The following is a 16,097-nucleotide window of genomic DNA, read 5'->3' as shown; positions in this document are numbered from 1 at the left end:
TGGAGAGAAATCCAAAACCGTGCACGCACAGTCGCTGATTCACATTGTCAGACAGGACTACAGGCTCCTGCAGGGACACACACCCTCTCTTGATATCTCTCAAACAGGATATGCAAAATACATGCAGTGTCTTTCCATCATCCTCCACCTAACATCCGCATCTTACTGTTCATTTTATCTGCTGCTCTCATCTTTTCTCACTCCCCCTCCCCCTTTTGCTTCTTCGACTCATCTATTACTCCATCCATATCCTTTGCTTCCCCCTTCATGCCTTTCTTTCTTCACTATCTCTCCATCTTCTGTCTTTTGCTTCCTTCCTCTATCTTTCCTCTCTCCTCCCGTCCGCTCTCTCACCATTCTTGGCCCAGCCGGCTGCAGATGGTGCTTAATGGACACGTAACTGAGCATAACTGCCTCGTGAATAATTCCACAAGCACAAGGTGAGGCATAGGACAGCTCCATATTGTGGACACACAGAAAAGTAAGTGCGCACACACACACACACACACACACACACACACACACACACACACACACACACACACACACACACACACAAGCTACAGTATGTACTAACATATCCACATTTGTTTTCCACCTATCAAGATTCTAAACAAACTAGGGTACCATAACTTTTCTTCGAATGCATTTCCGTCCTCAGGACAGCAAAAGTTACTCGTTACTTTTCATATAAAAAATTTTACATGAACATATGATATGCTTATAAAATACAATGCATTGTTAAAGATTAAACTATTATTTGGGGGCCCCTGTATTTCAGATGTCTATGAGTTGTTAGCAGTTGATGATTTCCCCTCTAAATGTATCAGATGTCTACACTTAAATAACTTTGTGGCTAAAAAGCCAAAAATTTCACGAAAAAAACCAAGAAAGGATTTCAAAAAAATTTACTGATTTGTGTAGCAGATCTTTGTTTTTTTCCCCCTCTTATTTCTCATTGATTTTATGACCCCTCAGATTTATCTGGTGGTCCCTTTGAAGGGGCCCGGCTCCTATGTTGGGAACCACTGGACTACGCTGCCTAACTGTATATCATGTAGTTAAAACTAGCTCCATCTCGACCAGCTAAAAACGGTTAAATGCTAGTTACACATTAATGCAACAGTATTAATCTAATGACATCATATGTAGCAATACATTGGTTATGTATTGGTTCGTCTGCAAGAACAAGTACTTTTACTTTTGATACTTTAAGTACATTTTGCTGATAATACTGTACTTTTACTTAAGTAGTTTAGGAATCAAGGATTCTTACATGTAATGGAGTACTTTTAGATTGTTGTACAGGTACTTTTACCTTTACTTTTAAGTAAAGGATGTGAATATTTCTTCCACTACTACATATGAGTGATTTTAGAGAATTTATGGCATATTCACCAATTGTTGTCGAACTTTATGTCCCATTCCCCCTTTATGTCTGTGACTGTTACCGCACAGCTCTGCTCTGATGATACGTTGTTGGCAGCTGCAATGTTAATATTTTCTAATTGTTTTGGGTCCTCTAGCACCGCTGACACTGCTAAACTCGTTATCTTTCTCTCTACTGAGATTTGACAACAGGACTTGAAGCTCTGCAGTGTGAATTTTTTTTACTCTTTGGTGATGTTTTCTGTGAGAGTCCCGCGAACAGAACAGGCAGCCTAATATGGTCATTTTTGGGATGCTGATTATGCAAAAGATCAAATCTCACAAACGTGCGCCGCCTTATGAACAGGTGACGTTCATCAGGTTAAAACAAACAATTAACAACAAGTTTTTGCAGTTAAGAGAGTTTGGTGAGGCCAACTTGCAACACTTGTAGAGGCAAATCTTACAGAAAAAAAGTTAGACTGTTTTTACGATAAGAATACAAACATGTTCCTGCATGAGGCTCATTGTCTTGCTGGAACACAAATCTTCTCCCAAGTAAGAGGTTTATTTCAGACTGCATCAGATTTTCCTTCAGGATTTATTTTACTGCATTCATTTTTACCCTCTACCCTCAGAAGCATGCACCAGAGAATCCGATACCATATTTATGATGGTGTACAGTCTGATGGCCAAAAAGCCCAATTTTCATCTCATCAGACCATGGAACCCTTTCCCAGCTGAATTCAGAGTCTCCCATGGGCCTTCCATTCACTCACTGAGCAGTCTACTAGGAAAACGTATCACCTGCTATTTTAATACAGTTATCCAATCGGCCAATCATGTGGCAGCAGTTCAAATCGTGCACATACAGGTCGGGAGCTTCAGTTAATGTTCACATCAAACATCAGAATGGGTGGAAAATGTGATCTCAGTTATTTTGACTGTGGCATGATTGTTGGTGCCAGACAGGCTGATTTCAGTATTTCTGAGACTGCTGATCTCCTGGGATTTTCATAAATAACAGTCTCATGAGTTTTTACTCAAAATGGTGCTAAAAAGAAAAACATCCAGTGAGCAGCAGTTCTGTGGATGGAAACGTCTTGTTGATGAGAGAGGTCAGAGGAGAATGGCCAGACTGGTTGGAGCTGACAGAAATGCTACAGTAACTCAGATAACCAGTCTTTACAACTGTGATGAGAAGAAAAGCATCTGAGAATGAGCAACACGTCCAACCTTGAGGTTGATGAGCTACAACAGCAGAAGAACACGTTGGGTTCCACTCCTGTCAGTCAAGAACAGAAATCTGAGGATTCAGTGGACACAGGCTCCCCAAAACTGGACAGTTGAAGACTGTAAAAATGTGGCCTAGTCTGATGAATCTGGTTTTCTGCTGACTCAACCTGCCTTGTGTCAACAGTCCAGGCTGATGGTGGTGGTGTAATGGTGTGGGGAATGTTTTCTTGGCCCCCTAATACCAATTTATCATGGTTTGAATGCCACAGCCTGTCTGAGTATTGTTGCTGACCATGTGAATCCCTTTATGGCCACAGTTTACCATGTTCTAGTGGCTGCTTCCAGCATGATAATGCTCCATGTCACAAAGCAAAAGTCGTCTCAGGCTGGTTTCATGAACATGACAATGAGTTCAATGAACTGCAGTGACCTCCCCAGAACCCAGGGATTGAGCAAAAGAGGAGATTGGCAGCATGAATGTGCAGCTGACAAATCTGCTGAAATGATGTGATGCAATCATGTCAACATGGAGCAGAATCTCACAGGAATGTTTCCAACATCTTGTTGAACTGATGCCATGAAACTGAGGCTGTTTTGAGTGCAAGGGAGGAACTACCCAGTAGAAGTATGGTGTTCCTAATAAAGTGCTTTATATAGGCATGGTATATAATATTTAAATATTGAGGAAAATGAACCAATATTTGACATATCCATTGAGACAACCCATTAAAAATTGTTGGCTGAAAATGCAGCCACAACCACATGGATATACAGCATAGCCATGTAGCTATGCATACTGTGTAGGATACATCAGCATGCACACAGGCCCATACAGTGAACAACTTTTCAAGGCTCATGTGGTTTGATTTATTAAATTGAAGATATTGAGGTTTTCAGAAAGGTGGATTTACATTTCAAGGTTGGTTAATGTAATATAATGTGCGGTGACAATATCTGCGGACCTGCAATTTGAGGTGAATCTAATTTATGGCAAAACTATTTCTACTATCTAACAAAGGATCATAAGGGAAGGGAGGAAGAAAACAAGGTCGGTAACATTTTACTTGAAGTAGAGGCATAAGAGAGACTAGCCTTTATTGCTCATCACACATCTGATACTTGCTGACAGTGTAAAACTTCAGAGGTACTGGCTATTTTCCTGAAGTTCACTATTGAGATAAAGCCAGGAAATGCACTTATAACTTATCGATTTTACTAATTAAATTTATACCAATTATACAGGAGGACATAGAGATGAAGAGAAACACATGAGCGCCAAAGGGATTTTCGTAATTTGACCTCTGTGCTGAGTTTAGTGTATATGGCAATTACAATACATGTAGGGTAATGTATTTCAACATGTATGATGATGACTTTGGAGAGTATTGCTAAAATTAAGAATTTACTACAACGAGGTTAATCACAGCAAGAGATAGTTAACCACTGAAAAGGGATTTCAAGTCAAGGAAAAAGGACAAAAACTGATGAGTGTTTTAAAATTGAGCATTATATCAATGTCACCCTGCCAAATTTCCTTCACTTGCCACAAGGGATGCAAAAACCATCTTTGCATTGGCAGAAATAAAAGCTCATTAGAACTGCTGATGAGAAACACTCACTGGACTAATGAGCCATTTTCAGCGAATAAAGGACAAATGGTGAAACCAATCACCAACACCATCAATGTGTCAATGTAGCTTTCCAAATAGCAGATCATTTTCAAAACATAAAGGTATCTCTTAAGTGAAGGTGACATTGTGTGGTAAATGTTGCTGTATGAAAAAAGCTGCCATGGCTGTAAGAGAAATATAAAAAAACAAACAAAAAGGAAATGAGAAAAAACTGAAGATCCTTAGCTGTATGAGAGAGTGAGGATGTTTTTATCTGTGAACTTTGAAAGGGGACGAGTTAGCAAGGGAGGGAAGTCGAAGGTTGCGGGACACAAAGTTCCGCCGTCGTCCACTGGCTGATTGAAGCATAGAAGACCTGCCGCTGGTTAATGTGGTGCACAGGGGTTGGGAGTCATGAGGGATTTTCCCTCGCACCTCATAGGTCCACTGCATGTCTGCTGCCTGTAGTAAAAGGGGTCAGCTTTTAATAATGCAACTCTGATAACTTTAAGTTTCTATGTATGAAAATGGGTCTATACGTAATTGTTCATGAATGGGAAACGCTGTTCAGCAGTTAATCAACCAAAATCCTGACATTTGATTTTATTCTAAAAAAAATGTCTGTTAAAGCAGGAAAAGTGGTTCATGAATGACTTCAGTTTGCGTAATGTCTAGTGCAAGTGAAAAAACAAATCACTATTTTTTGTTTTATTCCTGCTTCACATTTATTAGTGAAACTGAAATTGCAATTTATTGCACTATTTTAATGTAAGGGAAAAGTAAAAATAATATTGTAATACGTTATTAGTATAATTTTATGGCCGGTGATGAGGTGGTAAAAAATGGTAGTAAAAAAAGAAAAACAAAGAAAAAATATCATTAGAAACCACAAATAGATACAAAAATCAATGATATTATCAGAGAGTAAATAATTGTAGTACCTGGATAGTTAGTCTTGCCTTGTGTCTCTTGTTGTATGTGGTGGGTGTGAAGGTCACAGTGATGAGGGCTCCATGGGAACCAACAGGAGGTAACATCCCTGAGGCTGGAGTTACTGTGAACTCACTGCTGCTGCCTGGCAGGAACGCCGCTGTGAATGGCTCCGGCCTCCTGGAACCAAAACCTCAAATTATTGTTTGCCAAGAGCTGACCCTATGTTGCTAAAACACAAGTATGAATGGAAGAATAAATGATGTATACATATTTGGTAATGCTAAGCCATTATTAGCTGGTTTTCACCAAAGAACTTTCCCAGGGGACCAAGAACCTTTAGAGGAACTCAGGAACTTTACCTGCATTTTGACCAGTGGAACTACAGACTAAGATTAGTTACTCTACAATACTTCCTAGTGCCAAAAAAAGGTTGGTACTTTCCAATGGTTTAGGACCTACTGGGGCACAGTTTGCAGGAGTGTGTTATTTCCTCGAGTGTGAAATTGCGTTTCCAATGCTGCTGCCATTTTTAATCTGTCATCAGTGTAATTTTCTAAATCTTCATGGTTCTTTGGATGTGATGGAAACACAAACGTGAATGTGCACAAAGGACTTCTAGTTCAAACACAGAAGTGCTGGAACTTGTGCAGTTTCATTCACACAATGAACAAACACGGGGTGCCTCTAGTGTCAATATTAGGATGATGGGCGGACATTTCTTGTAATGTTTATTGATGTTACAAAATTATGTTGTCGATTTTCTGACTTGAGTGTGTGTGCGCAGACAAGCTTAGAGCGGGAGTGAATGAGAGAGAGAAAATTTGATAATTTCATGGTTGTTTTGTACTAATGGAGGAATAAATTACCATAAAACACTGAGTTTTCAGTCTCATTTTCCATCTCAGCATGTCTCCTTTGCCTTCACATTACATGTATTCAAACAGAACCACAGTAAATAAAAAAGACAACATGATGACTTTATTCTGTTATTTCTTTGTGTGTAAAAATTGCATTTTAATTCCATCGTTAAACTAATTTTGCTCATCTCACGGTACTTCAGATGTGACAGAAACACAAACAGGACTGTGCAAAAGGGACTTTCAGTTCCTAGTTTAGTTCCTGAGTTTAGATCTTATGGTTCAAAAGCTCCTGGAACTTTTTGGTCAAAACGGGCTATATGGCTACACTTCATGTTAGAAGTGCAAATGAAACAAGGCAAAAATCAGAGACAAGTAAAAAAAAAACACAAACACACACACCCAGAGGTGCTGGTCAGGCGGAAGCCTACGGCTGACGTCTTGCCCAACACAGTGGCTTCAGTGACGATGACGTCATCCACCTCTGGGTCTGTGGCGATGAGAGCCATGGGAAACTCCCAGATCCCGCCGGACACACACTGCACTGCTAGAACCACTGAGTGCCTGGATACACAAAAATGAACACATACATTTTATTGCTTCACAGGACGAATCCACCGTTTCTGAACCCTTCACCATATATCAATAAAGAACTAACAAGTCAATGGTGCCACTAGAGGAAAAGTCAGAGGACCACCAAAGTCATTAAAATTTAGTCCATTTACAATAGTAGTCGAGATATTTTTGTCTGGACAAAAGTGGTGGACTGACTGACTGGCCACCAAATTGACAAAACCAAGAGCCATACTGCTAGCATGGCTAAAAACCATCAATTACAGCAGGGATATTCTCTGTGTGATGAAGGGCCAGATGTATGCACGTTTATATCTCAGCCAGCGAGTACAGCAGCTGATTTTACTGATTAACTTTGTTCAGAGATGAGAAACTAATCAGCGAAATGAGCTGCCCTAGGGTACAACTGTAATAAAAACCTATGTACAGTTGGCCCTCTATGGCACACAGATGAATACCTTTGATTTAGAGTCTGCTCTCAACCCATGTGTTTCTTCAAATCATACTTCCACCCTAATTTATCTTGAAAAGTGTCATTTGAGCATTCCTATTTATCAAAAAAAAAAATATGATTCACTAAAATGATCTTTAATATTCCCGCTTTCAGCTCATGGTTAGGTGGTGTCTTCATCTCACTATCCGCAGCAGGGAAATAACGTGGATAATGGAAGAGACTATTAGCAGCACCACACCCCCCGTCATTTCCTCATGGTGAAGCCATTAGGTCTCTGAGGTATTGATTCTACCAGGGCAGGCCTCATTAATGGACTCCACAGATCAAGACGGGGGCTGATAAATGCACTCTTCATTCAAAAGGATGCCCCATGCAGTGTACAGTAAAGAGGACAGTAGAGAACAGGTTAATTATAACTTTAAACGGTGAGATAATAAGGAACATTTCCATTACATATAAGTTACACTGGATATTTTCTAACACAAGCTAACTATAGTATTTCAAGCAAGACAGATGGATGTAACAATTTCAGTTAAAGGTACCTTGTGGAGTACACATTTCTACCATTCACACTATTCCAGTGAACGACAGGTAGTGGTAATGTGCCAAGAAATGCAGGTAATGTGCCAGCAGAGCAGAGGAAGACTGCTAGCAAGTAAACATGGGTGTAAACAATGTAGTATTTGAAAGACTCTATAAATCTGCTTTGCAAAAGTTTTATGATGAAGGATGCACACAGTGCATTTTGGGGAGTAATACCGAATGTAAATATAACTTTTGTTTCTTTACAAGAAAATTCCACTACTAACAACAGAGCTTCAAACTGAAGCCAGCTGTCGGTGGCAGATAAGAGTATTTATTTCAAGCAGGAAAGATTTTAGATTACCAACACTGACCAAAATAATTTTAGACGTCTAGCAATAATAGTTTAGAGATGTAGAAAAAGTTAAGCACCAAATAACAGTTCAATAAAAATAGTCTTTACATGAGCAACAGGTCTTTCTGATAATCAAAGCATTTTTGAAGCCATATAAACAAAACCGGAGACGTTTAGATCAAATTACAAAATTGAGTATTTCAGATGATTAAGTTAATTAATATAAATTCCAGACAAACTGCAGAATCTGTAATAGCCCACAGTTTTTAAAGCCCCCAAACCTGTAACTCTTTCAGACATGGAATACGTAACAAGCTGGCTTCATCTATCTGTTACAGTGATGGCTTTTAGTCCTTCAGACATAGGTGTCTATTACGTAAATGTTCGTTACAACTTTCTTCAAACATGACAGGACCTTTAACCACAATGCCTGTGTGATGCCTTGGTGCATGAGAGGAAGTGCTATCACTGCTAAGAAACAGCAGTGAGTTGAAAAGTAATGATATGAAGGAAAAAGAGAGTTTCCTGGTCTCTCGCAGGCTGCATCAGTGATTTATTTTAAAACTGATTTTGTCGTTGAAGCCTTCTTTAATGACTAGACCTAAATGGATAGAGCTGCTGGGCTTATATATTGGCCAATATTAAATTATCGCACATATAATATATCCTTGTCAATGTTGGCCGATAAATATCATGTAATGTCATTAAAAAAACATCAGATTTGTCTGAGGTCATTTAGCAACAGTGTGTCCATTACATCTTGTCTTAATGTCTTTTTATGTCTTGGACAACAGTGAACATTGAACTGCCTTGTTGTCGAAAAGTGATACCAATAAACTTGCCTTTCTTTACACAGAAAACACTGACAAATTTAATTTTCAACTGCAAAGTGTTCCACTCAATACATATCTTGGTCACAGTTCTTAAAATAGCCAAATTTAAGGGATCCTTATAAAAAGTCATTGTTATGTTTTGCTTATGTTTTACAGTTGCCAAAACCATATTGTATTGGGACAAAGTTATGAAATGGGTTTTTGAAAGTCTGGGTTAATTTCCCCATATCTCTGAGTCTTCGAAATCACACTAAAGACATGATAAAAAATTAGCAATCACCACTTTAATTGGGTAAAAGTGGCAATCACAGCAGCAAAACAAGTTATCCTTAGGCATTGGAAAGAAAATAAATGATAAAATGGATGATTTCACTGAATCATGGGAACCATGATTATCTTATCCACAGCTGGAATAAAGAGAGAGAGGGCTTGAGAGGGGGTAAAGGGGAACAGGAAAAAAAAACACTTGTTCTATTGGTCAGCAATGCATTTCAGACAAGCGTAGCCCTGTGTTCTTTTCTTTTTATTATTATTTGTGTTTTTATACTTTTAAGTGAAGATGAGCAAATGAGGAATTATTATTATTTTTAATAATTGTTTGTAGGGTCAACTCTAGAAAGGGGCCTGAGTTTGGCAACTGAATAATTTTATCGAATAATTTTCTCATTTCTTGTTTCTTGTGCCTTGGATAGGAGTGTTTTTGTTTATTTCTTTGGAAACAAAGAATAATATGGCAAAAAATAATTGTGGTCATTGCTATGTTTTTATGTTAAAAAAATAAATATCAGCCAGTATATCATTATCAGATTTGTTTAACCTGCCTTATAATCTGCCTAAAAAAATCAAGTATCGATCAGGCTCTATTAATGACTAACATGAGCGTAAGGGACGCCCAGTCCCACTTCTCACTGTGAATCCCTTGATAAATTGTCTCATCAGTGTCATCATCTATTCGACAATTCTGATGCCTACTTTATACGTCTTATAGTTCACAGGCAAAGAATGACAATACATTAGGTTGTGAATCATTTAATTCCTATTTGCTCACGTGCTGTATATAAATTAATGATGGGTATTCATAATTTCATCCATGCAGTTGAAATGAATGAAAGTCAAAACTGTAGGGAAGGAATATTGGTCCAGTTATTATTGTTGTTGTACGAGATTGCACGAGTTTTGCTTATCATCCTGTAATCCGCAGCTAGGCACTATACATGAATAAAGTGTGCTTGTGTGAATGTGGGCAAAAATTCAACCCTAGTAAGCAAAAATCCAAATACGCTTTCAAAAATCATTTGTGGCCTGATTATAAAAGCATCAGGAGAATCCTTGGTGTATTAATAAAAAAAAAAAAAAGAAGCATCAAATGTGTTTTCAGGTCAAACCAAAGTTGATGTACTTTTTATGGGGATCTGAGCCAACATGGCAAGTATTGTTAAAGCAGAGGCAACTAATTAGTTGGATTTCCCCTTTACCTCTGAGAAAGCACAGCAACCTTTAGCTACAAACATTAAGACTCAGCACATGTAGACAGTCATAAATGAATGCAGAGGCCACGCCCCCCCTGAGAGAGCAAGAGAAGATGGGAGAAAGACAAGAGATAAATGAATGCAGTGTTTACCCACAACGCTCAGTGCAAGTGTGTTATCTCTACTTTACACAGCAGCGAGAGAGCAACAAACATATTGTGTTTGTATGCCTTCCTTGCTGTTGTGTATCTTTGTTTTATCCCTGTGTGTGTGAGAGAGAGAGTGTGTTAGTATTGTACATGCTTGTTTTGTTTTTCTGTCTTATTATTAGCATCCTTTTGTTTTTTTTACCCTCACAGAGGAGGTGTGCATATTTGTTTCTCTGAGTGTGTGCAATTTTGTGTTTCTTTCTTTTGTGTGTTGGCTTTTTAACTTCTGAGGCGTCTGTGTTTCTTTTTCAGAGTCTGTATAATACTCTCAAAGTGCGTGTGTTTAGTTCTCTCTCATAATGAGTGTTTGTGTATGTCTGCAGCGTCTCAGAATGTGCAAGCATCTGTGTGTTTGTTTGAATTTTTTGGACTTTTAATGTGCCGGTTTGCTTCCCTTTTTAATGTGTATTTGTGTGTGTAACTCTTTTTCCGATGTGTTTTTGTGCAAGGTGTTTGTTTGCTTAAACTGGTAAAACACTGACTTTGTAACAATTTTACTCAAATGTTACTGAATCTCTGGAAGAAAAAGACCTGCTCTTGATATCTGAATGTGTTTATATTTAGATATTAAGTAATTTATAGTTGAAAAATGTATGAGCGTGTATTGCATTTTCCTACATAGTTGTCTGTATGTCTCGTGTTTTCTTTGAACACAGTTTTGATTGCAGTGTGTGTGGGCTTGTTTTAATGTATTCATGGGGTCCAATCACCAAGGGCCCACTATACTTGTGGGGTCTGACAGCTTTGTGGGGACCAAAATGCTGGACCCTACAGGTTTAAATGGTGATTGGGGGGGGGGTTACCTGCACGGCTTGAGGGGCGTGTAGACTAGATTAAGGGTCAGTGTTACATTGCCAGCCTCAGGGTCCCTCCTCGCTGCCTCGATGGAGGCAGAAACGCAGTCCTCCACTTCAGAGCTCTCTGCTTCCCTGTTTGAATGCACCTCGCAAAAGAAGTCTTCCACTGTCACCTTGGAAACTGTCCGGAAGCAAAGAGGTGGGAGGAATCAGGATGAGGTGCTTAAGGCTCAAATGAACACTACAAAAAAAGATCTACTTGAGCTGCAATGTTTGTTTAATTTGATGCTGCATTATTCGCAATTCAAGCAAATTTAGACCTATTTTAATAGGGATTTTATGTTGTTTATTTGATGTTAGATCTTCTCCACTCAAGAATCCCCTGACACAGCGCGGTGAGGACCATGGTGGTCCCGAGACGTATCAATTCAAGCCGTTGGCTCTAGCCCCAGTGATACCTGAAGACGGACCTCTCAGAGCCGAGCATGTAGTTAGAATAGCTCTCTCTGAAAAATGCCTATTATAAATGTACATAGCAGTGTGTTGCTATCGAGGGACCTGCTTTCATCTGCAGCCACTGCCGAGCCACATGAGGGTCGGAAAGGGAAAATGCAGTCTGGTGCACAAGTCCAAACCATCCATCAGTATTTGAAAATGAACGCCGTTTCACAGACTCCTAGTCAGTTGTTTGGGAGGTGGGTCGCCCAGGTGGTGGGCATTAACATTTTTTTTATATATAAACCCAATGACGTAAAGAAGTCCCGAACTGGTGACTCTATGTCAGCATTGGCCTTGCAAGGTTCAGGATGAATTAAAACAGTAGATGGTTTGTTGAGCCATTTTCAAACAATGAAAGGCTGATTTTTTAGAACTTCAATATCAACACCATCAGTGATGTGTTTCATCACAATACAGTCATACCATTCAGTTTACAGCTCAAAAAATATATTTAAGTGTTCAGTATCTCTTTAATTATTGTTTAGAAAACATGCAATGTGATCATCAATCAAACACCTGCTGAGCTGAATCAGAGATTCTGAAGCATTTAATCTAATTATCAATGCAGTTACTAGATGACAAATTAAAGAATAATAAACTCATAATAACTGTAATCATTATTATCAACTTTCTACTTTTGGAACGATGAAGTAAACAAATATTTCACTACTCCATCCACCTCTGATTGTAAGGACAATTCCCAACTGTTAAACAATGTCATCTTTAAATCATGACCCTCAAACTATCTGATCGTTATAACAAAAGTTTCAAATGATCTCCTCGAGTGTTGTCTGATATTGCAGGTCCTGTTGGACACTACAAAATTGTAAAAATCACAAACTGGCACACACCTTCCTGTCCTTTCCGGTCTCGATTCCCTGGCACACATCCACTGAGCAGTACATCCACCTTCTTCTCCAGCTGGCAGCCTGCTTCACATTGGACCACGCCAAGTGGTGAGCTTTCAACAGGCACTTCCATGGGAATCCCACGGAGAGGGTAAATCCAACAGATGGTTGACAAATCCCGCTTTGACCTGAAATATTGGTGCAGTGCAGTTTTTACACTTCAGTATTTGGGATTAGCAATGAACCAGAACTTGATCTGAAAATATGCCAGGGACTTTACTGATGTAAGATGTATGTGCCAGGGCTTTGCCAAAATGTAGTACAAGATCTACAGCTGTATACAGCAAGTCATCAGAGAAAAGTGATTTGAATTTTTTTTTTTTCACAAAGCTTTGGCCCCTAGAATATTTTAACTGAGGACAAAATCCAACATTTTTGTCTATTAGTCAAGAGCTAATTAAATATTTATAGCAATTGTAATAAAGTATACTTTATTACAGTATTTTACGTTGCTTTTGCCTCATTTTTCTTTTGAAGTAAATAGCAGTCATGTTGAAATACTGCTCATTATGTAAAATAAGGAGACCCTTTAAAAACATGTTGCATTGATTCGGTGATCTGTATGTTTAGTAATAAGCACTGAATCTTTTGCTGAGGTTTCTGTATTCTGAGGCCTGAGCCTGGGATTGCACTTTGTATGTATGAACAGCATTTTGGGTTTAAAGGTAAGAATTACTGAGTCCATTCGGCTTCTTGCATACTGAAACTCTGTTGTGAAAACTGAGCCAAAGCCATTGGACAATCCTGTAATAATAATGGATTATGCTGCCTGTGCCAGCATGAGTTTCCCCCAAGTGTTCCAAGCTATGAAAGAGAGTGTGAATGTGTTTGTCTGTGTGTTAGCCCTGTGACAGATGACCTGTACTGGGTGTACCCCTCCTTCCATTCAATACACAATACTTGTGACCAGGTCGGTACATTCTAGATACATTGTAGTGTTGGCATTGTGTTGTTTTACCCTCATACATTACAAATCTCATATGAATAGAATATTTTTAACGCTGTAATGAGCACTTTCAACAGTTCTATGCTGTGAACTGATTTAACTACTCTTCATTTTGTTTACAGTGACAGGCTATGCAGAAACCTCCCTGAATGGAGGAATAACAGAAGCAAATGAGCTTTATTGAATGTCTAGAAACTTGTCTGAAACCAGGCACAGACTTAGATAGAGCCTTTTATGCAGACAATAGATGCAAGCATACACACCTCATGTTGTTTGTACTGAAGTTACTGTTGTTGCCTGGGCTGCTGAGGGGCTTCATAGTGATGCAGAGCCAAGCCTGTTGTAACTCCATAGAGTTAGGCACAAACACCACAGGCACATCAAAACTAGCCCCTTCACTGATCTGTATATCTGCAGCCAGGATGGAGAATAGACACACAATCACACATATTTTTAAGTTTTCTGCCCAGAAGCCAAATGAGAAATACAAAAGCTCACTCTGGAATCCAAGTCGCATTAAGATGATTGCAATGGGTCTCACATGGACACTTACAAAACAATTTTGAAGCTGATTTCAAGTAAACTAAAAGAAACAAACTGTATGAAAACTACTTTCTGTGGGATGTAGTCTCATGTTGACCGTGAAGCTGATGAAGACTAAAAGCTCTCCACATTTATCATGGCTTCTTTTGAATCTTAGTCATATTGAACATCTGCTTGGTATTTTTTTCTTTTGTTACCAACTGAGTTTTTTGTATCACTTAAAATTTCTTCCCTAGAATCAAACCCAACTTTTAATTCTATTTATCTTTTGCATTTTTTTCTGCAATAGACATTAAATGTATTTACATTTTGTAACTACCTCTTTGTATGGTTGTTTTTTATTGTTAGTGGCAGAGTCCGCCATTCCAGCATCATTTATTTAATTGTTAACAGCTTCACTGTTTACTGTTCGCTCTGTACACCATGCCAGAGCTGTATTAAATTACATCTAAGGCAAACGGAGCATCCTAATTCCTGCATTTTCACATTATAAACTTTCACTGACAGTGATTGTTCAACAAAAATGCTTTAGGCATTTTCCATCATACTATCATTTTTAAATATTTTTGAAACTATGGAAGACTCAGGAGCAGGCACAGAGATCTTGTGGTTGCTCATGGCACTTTATTAGGACAATGTGAATTTGTTTGCCTGCACTTTAAACAGTAGTAAATAATGGCACTTACATTTAGCACAGCACGGTTAAATCCAAATTTACTAGGAATTAAATATTACAGATTACCACTTTAAACACTGCCAAGGCATTAAGAGGTCTGAGAAAATGTTCAAATGTACAGTGACTTCTGTTTTGCTCTGTTTTTGCTTCAACAAAATAATTTTCAAAATAGTTTTTGGAATTGAATGTGTTGACTGGTAAAATCTGTTCAATGAACATTTTATGATAAAGTGGTGAAGAGTTGTCATATCAGTTACCACACCTTCAGTCTGGCTCAGAGGGATAGAGAAGACTTCCTTGTCTGTAATGACTGGATGGAGGTCAGGGGCACCACTCGGGTCCTCATCTGATACATGAAGATACATGAAGATACCAAGTGCACACAGTATTATGAACATGTCTGAGTGTGTCACGTGCATGCAACAAGAACAAATGAATGGCAAAGTGTCTGTTGGAGAAAGACAAGAAGTGCCTGTGACCTGTGAGTTTGATACTGAGTGTGGCCGGGAGCTCAGTGGGGTTTGTGAAGGGAATGGTAATGGAGGCGCTGGAGCCAATCATGGATGAGATTCTAAGAAGCTCCTCGATCTCTGGATTAAGGCCACGCCCACTCAACAACACACACCATTCCTGCAACTAAAGAACGACAACGACAGATTAACACATACACAAGCGGCCAGAGGGAGAGCAATGAAGTACAAAATTTGAAAGCATGACGGAAATACAGAGGAGGGACGAAAAAGAAAAGGTGTAGTCAAGAGATGGAACTCGGTCAGAGACTAGTAGTGTGCATTGTGTTTAAACTAGATTTCACTATAACCGTGAATCACATTTTTAGATCCGAAAATATTAGAAAATAGTCTACAAATGTACTGTAGACAATAAGTGACCAGTAATGATGGGTGATATGGCAAAAAATGTATCATGATAACAGTTTTCATACAAGCTGATATCAGTATACATCACATTAAGTCGCTGATTCTGCTGAGTTTAAAGATTCGCTTAATCTTAATATTTCCAACTAGAAGATTTAAAAGAATCAGAAGATTTAGGGCATGCAAATGAATAATGAATTTAAATGAAGGAAATATACATAAATGAAGAAAAAAATTCAATCTTGCAAGTACAATCCTTATAAATCCCTATTTTCCATGTCTTCAGCCATCAAAAGAATAGTTTGACATTCGCTTTCTTGCTGAGAGTTAGATGAGAAGTACTATATAAAACCAGTCTCATATCCGTTAAATATGAAGCAGCCAGGAGACAGGTATCTTAGCCTAGCATAAGACTGGAGACTGGGGGAAATGGTT

General features: G+C 38.7%; 1 protein-coding gene across 1 annotated transcript in view; it reads right to left on the bottom strand.

The window, feature by feature from the left end:
- Positions 1-3,674: 3,674 nt before the first annotated feature.
- Positions 3,675-16,097, bottom strand: part of LOC120798164 (cilia- and flagella-associated protein 47-like) — a 58,578-nt gene continuing 46,155 nt past the window's right edge. Inside the window, exons 60-67 of the mRNA XM_040142260.1 lie at positions 15,267-15,423; positions 15,050-15,133; positions 13,832-13,979; positions 12,566-12,750; positions 11,223-11,397; positions 6,407-6,568; positions 5,156-5,324; positions 3,675-4,676 (exon numbers count right to left, since the gene is read on the bottom strand). Coding sequence (XP_039998194.1) covers positions 4,485-4,676; positions 5,156-5,324; positions 6,407-6,568; positions 11,223-11,397; positions 12,566-12,750; positions 13,832-13,979; positions 15,050-15,133; positions 15,267-15,423 — 1,272 coding nt within the window. The 3' untranslated portion in view covers positions 3,675-4,484. The remainder of the gene's footprint in view (positions 4,677-5,155; positions 5,325-6,406; positions 6,569-11,222; positions 11,398-12,565; positions 12,751-13,831; positions 13,980-15,049; positions 15,134-15,266; positions 15,424-16,097) is intronic.

The sequence above is a fragment of the Xiphias gladius genome, chromosome 13 (assembly GCF_016859285.1).
Source record: "Xiphias gladius isolate SHS-SW01 ecotype Sanya breed wild chromosome 13, ASM1685928v1, whole genome shotgun sequence".
NCBI lineage: Eukaryota > Metazoa > Chordata > Actinopteri > Istiophoriformes > Xiphiidae > Xiphias > Xiphias gladius.
Note: the sequence above shows the minus strand (reverse complement) of the source record. Positions and strands in the feature narration are given on the sequence as shown.